Here is a 10,617-nt window from a genome sequence, read left to right as displayed (position 1 = left end):
AAAGCATTCAGCATGAATAGACTTAACTCTTAAGCATTTACACGTTATGTGTTCTTATGACCACAACATCTCGATGAACTCACTGGTACGGACACTGGAGTGATCAAATCGATAATGAGTGCTATTGCCGCTTTACCTTTAAGAAGGAGAAGCTTTCTGTGATCACTGTCTCCCCAAGTTGTCTGAAATGATAGCTGCTTTCAGATTGATTCAACAGTCTAAAGGTGTCTTTCTTTTGTTAGATAATACTTCTCTTGACGAGAAGATTGTGGTGGTATCTTAAAACAGCAAACACTCAATTCAATAACACATGCTGTTTTTGTCTCAATACTGATCATGTGGTTGTTTGATTCCTAAGAACTCTTAACTGTGAAACACCATTGCGCACACTTATTTGATTAGAGTCTTTAACTATTCAAAAAAAAATTACTTTAATAATCCTAAGGATTTCCCTAACAAGTACATGGTTGTGGATGCTCTAAGGAGGGGTTTATCTCATTATCTATGTGAAACCGTAACAGCTTGTTAAGTACGAAAACAACAACAGCTTGCTAAGTACGAAAACAACGGACACATTCCATACCGAGAGAGTTAATAAAGTTTGCTAAACCCCTTAACATGCTTTGTACGTAGATCTTACACATATGTTTCTTTACCAAAGAAAAAAAGAAAAGTTCGTGGGTCTAAGTTGCTATGTTAAAAAATGGAAACAAAAATAAAGAACATAACCAAACTAGTTAGCTTATTTAACAAGTAACTATTTTCTGTACTGTTTACAATTGGTATCGTAAAAAAGTTCACGGGTCTAAGTGAAGAAGTTGATATGATAATTATTATTATTACTACTTTTTGGTAAAATTGATATGATATCATCGGTATTACTGGTATCGCAGAAGTGGATTTTTTTATGTTAAAGGACACAATATTGGATGCACTTAGCACATTAAAAGACATTAGTTTGTATTTTTTAAAGGGAGGGAGTTGTCTGTTGTAATCACCAGATTTGCAGTCATAAACGGGTTCCATAGCAGACTATGCAATTTATTGCAGATTTTCTTAAATCCAGGTTTCAAGTCCCGGAGAGAGCGTGATTTATTAGGCAACTATGCGATTATGAAAGGAAGAATTACAAGAGATCTTCAACATGGTGCAAGTAAAATCTGGTTAGGTGTGGATCTTCATAAGACGGCTTAGATGATGCAGTTAGGCGTAGATCTTCATAAGACAGGTAGTATTGTCGGTTGTCAAATCGTCTATGTAATATTCCTAATAATTGTAATATCATAATAAATCAGCGTTAAAAAAAAAAAAACGGATTCCATAGATGTCAAAAAAAAAACGGGTTCCATAAGACTAGTGTCCATAAACAGTAAATTATGATTGAAAAAGAGGGACAAAAAATAAGATAAAAAATATTTGAAGTTGATAGAATTAATATTGTGTAAATACAAAGAAAAAAGATCCAAAAAGTTAAATTATCTTCAATTTATTCTTCTCAAAAAAAACAAAAGAATTTTGTTTTTTCCTTTTTTGTTTGATCATGAAAGGGAAAGAATGTTCCTATAAAGCATAAATTGTAATCACCGTTCTCTTAACAGAAAGAAAGAGGACAATGATGATGTCACAACTTCTTCCAGATAACTTGGTAGAGGAAGAGATACTATGTCGAGTTCCGGCCACATCCCTAAAACGTTTACGAGCTACCTGCCAACTATGGAACGGTTTATTCAACAATAGGAGATTTGCAAAAATTCACTTTGATAAAGCCTCTAAGCAATTTCTGTTTCTCATGTTAACGAATGAGTATAGGATTCGCTCGTTGAGCGTGGAGCTTAAAGGTGAGCTTGGCCTACTAGATCCGCTTCACTCAGTTCAATTCAAGATAACTCATGTCTTTCACTGCGATGGTTTATTGTTATGCACCAATGAAGTGTTGGATAAGCTTCAAAGATAGCTTAGGAAACAAGTTATTCATAAAGGAAGTTTGAATAACTAAAAAGGAAAAACTTGATTTAGATTTATGTTAAGTTTCTAGATTACTTTGTAATAGGTTAAGCTAAGACCCTATATATAGAGATCTATATTGTAAGATGATCTCAAGAAGTTAAGAGTTTAATAAAACGAAGAAACAATTTTATTAACAAGCTTTCACATTCACACATTCGATCCTTAGGCGACTTTATTTGGTATCAGAGCTTAGGTTTTTGTGTGATTGTGAAATCGAGAAGCTGTATCCATGGCTGATACAAAAGCTTTAACAGAGATGAAGCCACTAGGAAGAAGAGAAGACTTTCCGAGTGCTGTAATCTGTCTGATGCTCAATACGACGAACTACACTGTTTGGGCAAAGAGGATGAAGATTCTGTTAAAGGTTCATAAAGTTTGGGGTGCAGTAGACCCAGGCACTGACGACGAAGAAAGAAACGACCTCGCAACGGGACTTCTGTTCGGTTCAATACCTGAAGCGATGGTTTTACAAGCTGGAGAAGATGACTCCCCTAAAGTTATATGGGAAGCCATTAAAACCAGAAACCTTGGTGTTGAACGCGTTAAAGAAGCTCGTCTACTAACGCTGATGAATGAATTCGATCGATTAAGCATGGAAGACTCGGATAGTATTGATAACTTCACGAGCAAGTTAACAGAGCTTGCATCAAAAGCGTCCTCGTTGGGACAGAGCATTGATCAACCAAAGCTCGTGAAGAAACTTCTCAACAGTCTACCAATGAAATTCATTCACATGATGGCATCAATAGAGCAGATGCTTGATCTAAACAAAACCTCGTTTGAAGATATTATTGGAAGACTCAAAGCATATGAAAAACGAGTAAAAGGCAAAACTGCATATGATCAACAAAACAATCTGTTGTTCTCAAGCACTAAAACATCAAGCGATCAGAACTCGAGAGGCAGAGGAAGAGGATCATATCGTGGTCGTGGTCAAGGAAACAGAGGTAGAGGACGAGGAAGAAGCAACACTGGCGAGGGGAACAAAGAGAAGAAAGACTACTCCCAGATCACATGCTTCAATTGTAAGAAGAAGGGACACTTCAAATCCGTGTGCCCTGAGAAGAAAGAAGAGAAACAAGAGCTCAACAAGACAGAGACGGAGGTAGCAGAAGCTGCGTTATACATGCATCAAGTTGTGTATCTCAACGAAGAGAAAGTCTTACCAAATTCACTAGAGCCAAGCAAGAAAGAAGATGGTATATGGTATCTAGACAACGGTGCGAGCAATCACATGACTGGTGAAAAATCTTACTTCTCAGAGCTCAACGAGAACATCAAAAGAAAAGTCAAGTTCGGAGATGGATCGTATGTAGATATAAACGGCAAAGGATCTATTCTCTTTGAAGCCAAGACAGGGGAACAGAAGCTCCTAACCGACATATATTACATACCGAACTTGAAGAGTAACATACTAAGTCTGGGTCAAGCAACTGAACAAGGGTGTGACATAAGGATGAAAGAGGATTACCTCACCTTGAGAGATCCAAGCGGTAGACTTTTGGTGAAAGTTCAGAGAGCTTCTAATCGTCTATATAAGATATCACTCAAAGTCGGTAAACCTACTTGTCTACTCGCAAAGATCAAAGAGGAACCATGGAGATGGCACGCACGCCTTGGTCATATAAGCTTCAAGACAATAAGGGCCATGGCAACACATGATATGGTTCGTGGCTTACCTGAAATACATGAAGAGAAGCAGTTGTGTGACTCGTGTTTGGTCGGGAAGCAGACGCGTCACAGTTTTCCTGCAGCAACTGCATACAGATCTTCGGTTGCTCTCGATCTCTTACACGCGGATCTGTGTGGTCCCATATCGCCGGCAACACAAGGTCACAACAACTATATCTTCGTCATAGTTGATGATTGTACGAGATATATGTGGTATATTTTGTTGAGAGAAAAGAGTGAAGCCTTTGATAGATTCAAGAGTTTTAAAGCCCTTGTTGAGAGGGAAGCAAACAAGACAATCGGAACACTTCGTACGGACAGAGGAGGAGAGTTCACGTCAAAGGATTTCCAAGACTTCTGCAACAAACATGGCATCAAACGCCATTTAACAGAACCATATACTCCACAACAGAATGGAGTTGTGGAGAAAAGGAATCGTACTTTAATGGAGATGACTCGAAGCATGATGAAAGCTATGAAGGTACCGAACTACATGTGGGGAGAAGCTGTGCGACACGCAACATATGTGATCAATCGTGTTCCTACTAGAGCATTGAAGAATAAAACTCCATACGAAAGCTTGAAGGGAGGAAAGCCTAACGTAGGTCACTTAAGAGTTTTTGGATGTGTTGCTCACGCGAAAGTAGATTCAGTTCATCTAAGGAAACTTGATGATCGTTCTCAAGCTCTTGTTCATCTCGGAATCGAACCCGGCACGAAAGCTTATCGACTTTATAATCCTACTTTCAGAAGGATAGTCGTAAGTCGGGACGTAATTTTTGACGAGAAGACTTGTTGGAATTGGAAGGGAGCTACTAAGGAAGGACAAGACGACTCTGGTATGTTCCGTATGACGTGGGGACTGACTGTAAACGAAGGGAATGGTCCGTTTATAGCCAGCACACAACAAGAAGAAACCGCGAATGCAGAAACAGAGCAGCAAGAAGTCGAAACAGGTGTTACACACGCAGAATCAGATGTAACACACAACGAAGAAGAAGAAGTTGATCAAAGCTCGACACAGGAAGTAAGGCGCTCAACTCGTCAAACAAGTAAACCTAGTTACCTAGATGACTACATTTTACTTGCTGAGATAGAATGTGAGCTGCTGCTTCATGTTATCAATGATGAGCCAAAGAATTTCCAAGAAGCAAAGGGAGAAAAAAGATGGACGAAGGCATGTGAAGACGAGATCCATTCGATCAACATAAACAAGACATGGACGCTAACAGACAAGCCAGCTGGAGCAAAGATCATCGGTCTCAAGTGGATCTTCAAGATCAAAAGAAACGCTGATGGATCTATCAACAAGTTCAAAGCGAGACTCGTAGCTAAAGGTTACGTACAAGAACATGGTATCGACTTTGATGAAGTGTTTGCACCAGTGGCTCGATTAGAGACCATAAGACTCCTGATTGGGTTAGCTGCTGCGAACAAGTGGGAGATTCACCATCTAGACGTCAAGACAGCATTCTTACATGGTGAGTTACACGAAGAAGTTTATGTGTCACAGCCTGAAGGGTTTGAAAAGAAGGGAGAAGAGCATAAGGTTTTCAAACTCTCCAAGGCCTTGTATGGATTGAAACAAGCTCCACGAGCTTGGAACATAAAGCTTGATCGAACTTTGAAGCAACTCGGCTTCAAGAGGTGTTCTAAAGAAAATTCTGTCTATCGAAAGGATGATAAAGGAAAGCTTCTTATCGTGGCTATCTACGTTGACGACTTGTTCATTACCGGAGACTCTGCAAAAGAAATCTCAGAGTTTAAGAAGAACATGTCAAAGAACTTTGAGATGTCTGATTTGGGTCTTCTAACATACTACCTTGGATTGGAAGTAAGACAAAGCTCAAAGTACATCATGATCAATCAAGAAGCGTATGCGAGGAGAGTATTGGAGGAAGTTGCAATGGACGACTGCAACTCGACATGTATACCCATGGAGTTCGGTCTGCAACTCTCAAAAAGCCTCGACGAACCTGAGATAGATGCTACATTGTATCGAAGGAGAATTGGCTGTCTCAGATATCTTATGCACTCAAGACCAGACATGTGTTACGCAGTGGGCATCTTGAGTAGATATATGCACTCACCAAGAACGTCTCACGGCAACGCACTGAAGCAAGTGCTAAGGTACTTAAAGGGAACAGTCGGGTACGGATTATCTTACGAGCAAGGTGGATCAATGAATCTCGTGGGATATAGTGATAGTAGTCACAACACGGATCCGGACGATGGAAGAAGTACGACAGGTCACTTGTTTTGTCTAGGAGAAACGCCAATCACTTGGTGCTCACATAAGCAAGACACGGTGTCTTTAAGCTCGTGTGAAGCAGAGTATATGGCGGCAACGGAAGCAGCAAAGCAGGCGGTCTGGATACAAGATTTGATAAGTGAGATTACAGGAAAAGAGATGAAGAAGACGATGATACGAGTGGACAACAAGTCAGCTATCTCATTAGCCAAGAATCCTGTGTTTCACCGTAGGAGCAAGCACATTCACAAGAGGTTCCATTTCATTCGCGAACGAGTGGAGCAAGACGAGATTGATGTGGAACATGTTTCTGGAGAAAAGCAGAAAGCGGACATCCTAACTAAAACTTTAGCAAGAATCAAGTTCAAAGAGATGAGGGAGCTGATTCAAGTTCAAGACTTAAGCAAAGATGGCTTGAAGCTTAGAAGGGAGAATGTTGGATAAGCTTCAAAGATAGCTTAGGAAACAAGTTATTCATAAAAGGAAGTTTGAATAACTAAAAAGGAAAAACTTGATTTAGATTTATGTTAAGTTTCTAGATCACTTTGTAATAGGTTAAGCTAAGACCCTATATATAGAGATCTATATTGTAAGATGATCTCAAGAAGTTAAGAGTTTAATAAAACGAAGAAACAGTTTTATTAACAAGCTTTCACATTCACACATTCGATCCTTAGGCGACTTTATGAAGGGTGCCATAGATTCGTGGTTTGGAACCCATGTACCGGTCAAACCAAGTGGCTGAACCATCCTGTAAGTCATTACAAGGGTTACATAACTTACACTCCTGGAGGGTACGTAACTTACACTCTTGGATGCTACCAAGACAATAAGTCTAACAGTAGTAGCTACAAAATATTGAGACTCGTGGAATGGGAGAAGAAGCAAAGATTCGAAATCTATGAGATAAAATCTGATTCATGGAGGAGTCTTGACATCACTCCAGACTGCATATTAATGGATACTCATTCCAGCGTGTCTTTGAAGGGAAAGACCTACTGGTTTGCTTTGGATGAAAAAGAGTTAGGCCCCGTCGCACTCTTAGTCAGTTTTGATTATACAACAGAGAAATTTGCCCGCCTGTGCCTTCCTAATCCGTATGGCAATTATAGAATAATGTCTCTATCGGTTGTTAGAGAAGAGAAGCTTTCGGTTTTATTACGACACAGGGATGCATTCGAGTCAGAAACAGAGATATGGGTAAGCAATCCGATTGATGAGCACAAGGTGGTTTCGTGGAGCATGATATTAGTATGGGATGAGCCTAGGCTTGGCCTTTGTCGCGGGACAAGTTTCTTGGTGGACGAGGAGAAGAAAATTGCCTTGTGTTGTGATAGGGGGAAATGGAACCAAGACAACACCAAGGCGTACTTCTTGCTATACATTATTGGGGAGGATAACAAACTCACACAAGTGGATTTCAGTGCATCTTCTACATGGCAGTTACATTCGCCACTTTTGTTTAATTACGTTCCAAGTTTGGTTCGAATCCAGTGATCTGGAAGGCAGGAGAAAACAGAGGTGACTGAAAAAGTTACATTATTTATTAATTTATTTGATTTTTTTTTTTTGAACTCTGAGACTTTATTACATTCACAAAGAAAAAAAACTTGAGTGACACAAATTATAATATACCATGTAAATAAGATTAGTTTCAAAATGATTTTTCTCTTTTAGTAGTATTTATATTTTTTTAAAGATATAGTAAGATTTTATTAGGTTACAATCTTAGAAAAATCTGTATAATATCTTTTTATTTGTTTATATTCTTGTAATAATATAGTATTAATTGATAGGTATATTTCAATAATGACTATCTAAGGAAAGTCAATTTTTAAAAAAAAATCAAACATGAAAAGAAGTTGTGACTTCTGTTTTAATATATAAGATGTAAATAAGATTAGTTTCAAAATGATTTTTCTCTTTTAGTAGTATTTATATTTTTTAAAAGATATAGTAAGATTTTATTAGGTTACAATCTTAGAAAAATCTGTATAATATCTTTTTATTTGTTTATATTCTTGTAATAATATAGTATTAATTGATAGGTATATTTCAATAATGACTATCTAAGGAAAGTCAAATTTTTTTAAAAAAATCAAACATGAAAAGAAGTTGTGACTTCTGTTTTAATATATAAGATTCTCTGTCTGTTATTCTATGTGTTACAAAACATATTAACGCTATGAAAAGTTTTTATCAAAGATTTTGCTTATAGTTTTGAACAAAGAAACTACCAAGAAAATTACATTTTTATTAGTTGTTTATTGTTTAATTATCTATGTTCAACAAACTCCGACAATCTACCATGCCTCTTATGTAGTGTGAGTTTAGGGAGGTAAGAGCACCTGCAACGCAGAATTTTAGCAAAAGAAACAAAACCATGAAAAACAGGGCAGAGGGGGAAAGAAAGTTTACTCATAAGTAAATAACAGACTCACCTCGTTTTTGCTTTTTTTTTTGGGACAATATAAAAAATTTCACATAAAATTTTCAAGTTATGCAATGTAGCAAAGATCTACACATAAAAAGACGGGAGAGTTAAAGCGATCTTCCTTTTCTAGCATATTCGATAATGGTTTAATTTTTAAAACCTAAGCTAAATAGATTAAAAAAAAATTTAAAAAATTCATGTAGCTAAGAAAGAATCCTTATCTAAGGAAATTAAGGATTTGATCCTTAACAAATCAACCAAAGAAGAAGACGATGATCCTTTACTCTTCTGCTCATCCATCTTCATCTCCTTTCTCCCTATCCTTAAAAACCCCAACTTTCTCTCCTCATTCACTGGCCCGGCAAGAACCTCCGCTGCTACGGCTCCTGGGCCATCAAATCCGTGGAGGATCACCTCGTCGAGTTTAATCTCGATCAACCCCGCTGCTCCATCGTCCTCCTCCTCTTAAAATATTTAATTCATTTTTACATAAATATTAAATTAATTTTTATATTTTTATCACGTTAAAATTGTCTAATTATTTTACAAATCAAATTACAAATCAAAAAAATAATTACTTTTTAAGTTTGTTCTAATTTAGTTTCTAACAATATGTCATTTCGATTACTTTTAACAAAGAAACATCTAACTAATAGTTGTAGCCTTGATATAAATCTAATGTTAAAATTTCAAAATTGTCCTTCAATTTTATACACAGTCACACACAAAAGGTAAAAGAATATTATCGTAAACTAAACTTGCCATCATCTATCTTTGTCGTGGAAACTCATCTTCTATCGATGACTCGGAAAAACCATTTTTCAAAAAAAAAAATTTCTCTTACCTTATGTGTTCGTCTCTTGAAATTTTCCGTAAAAAATCTCAAATTTCACACAATCAAATTTTGAATTGTAAACTGTATCAAAAAGGGTGTTTCTGACTGATTTTGAGACTTAAGAGTAAAGAAATATTGGTATATAGAAGCGATTTCAGCGCATAGTTTGCTCTTCTCCTTCACCCTTCTTCTCGTTCTCCAGCTTGTTCATGTTCTTTCTCAATCATGACGATCAGTTTTTTTCTGTAATTGCTGTCTTGACTTCTCTTTTATATTGCTAAAATTAGGATGATTATCTGAATCAGTTGATGGGTTTCTTTGATATTAAGTTTTGACTAAGTTTAGTTTGTGTACAACTATAAAAATTGGATCCTTGTGTGTTTAAGGATGTCTAAAGTAAAAGATTTTATCATATTTGGGTTCTGTTTTTTCCATATTTATATTTAAATCCTTGTAACTGTTTCGTGCTATAATTTCTAGTGGTAGATTTCACTGCGTGCTCTATCTGCGACATCTTTTGTGGTTATCATCTTTCCTCTTTGTTAGCATCATGTTGTTTTGTAATTTTTAAAGTTATGGTTTGTGGGAGTGAGATCCTTTTCATTATGTTATGGCAACATCACTCTTTGTTGCTTTTGAGATCCTGCTATGTGTACATCTTGAAGATCAATATGGTATACTCTTTAACTTGTAATATTAATCGCGATTATATATATGGCTGTGTGTTTGTTTATGATAGATTTAGTTGTGTTCCTGACTTTTTTGTTGCAGTTGTTTGTGATAGATTTGGTTGTGTCTTACCATTGCTTACGTGTGTTTATAGCTGATGTGTTTGTTTATGATAGATCTGGACTTTATTTCTTAGTTATTGTTTAATAATATTTACCATCATTCCAAAAAGTTGTAACTCTTTATTTTTTTTTCTCTTTGTTCTTAGAAAAAAATGAGCTGAAAAGAGAAGACTGGAAACAATCATGTGCGTGGTAAAAAATCCATAAATTTTCACTAGCCAATCTCTCCATCTTACTTTTTGGAAACCATATATTTTTATTCAAAATGCAGTCTATAGTTTATATTTTCTTCGTATTTGCAATATAACTGGAAGATTGAATGATGGATATGTTTTTCGCATTTTTACATTTTCCTGCAGAATGTGCAGGACATTTTTGTCTGGAGATGAAGAAACTATGAGTGATAAAGCTATATGGAAAACACTTTCTCTAATTGATTCTTCACTATCTGCATGTTAACTTGGTCAAACATATTTTCCTATATAAAAGAGGCTTTTACTATATTTAATGTAATATTTTTGTTTCTATTTACGATAGATTTTTAATGTAATATTTATTTTTCTTACTTGTATATTTTCTTATTTTCTATTTTATATATTATATATTTAGTTATCCTAATTTTCTTGAT

At 36.3% G+C, this 10,617-nt stretch overlaps 1 protein-coding gene across 1 annotated transcript; it reads left to right on the top strand.

Moving 5' to 3' along the window:
- The first annotated feature begins 6,886 nt into the window (after nt 1-6,886).
- LOC108860752 (probable F-box protein At5g47300) lies at nt 6,887-7,426 on the top strand. The gene has a single exon (XM_018634603.2). The coding sequence runs from the start codon at nt 6,887-6,889 to the stop codon at nt 7,424-7,426; it is 540 nt and encodes a 179-aa protein (XP_018490105.2).
- Nucleotides 7,427-10,617: the final 3,191 nt, after the last annotated feature.

The sequence above is a fragment of the Raphanus sativus genome, chromosome 5, assembly GCF_000801105.2.
Source record: "Raphanus sativus cultivar WK10039 chromosome 5, ASM80110v3, whole genome shotgun sequence".
In the NCBI taxonomy this organism is placed as follows: Eukaryota; Viridiplantae; Streptophyta; class Magnoliopsida; order Brassicales; family Brassicaceae; genus Raphanus; species Raphanus sativus.
The sequence above is the reverse complement of the archived record's forward strand: the minus strand, read 5'-3'. Positions and strand labels throughout refer to the sequence as shown.

Coding starts and splice junctions, on each gene's coding strand:
- LOC108860752 (XM_018634603.2), top strand. CDS start 6,887: ATGGATACTCATTCCAGCGTGTCTTTGAAGGGAAAGACCTACTGGTTT.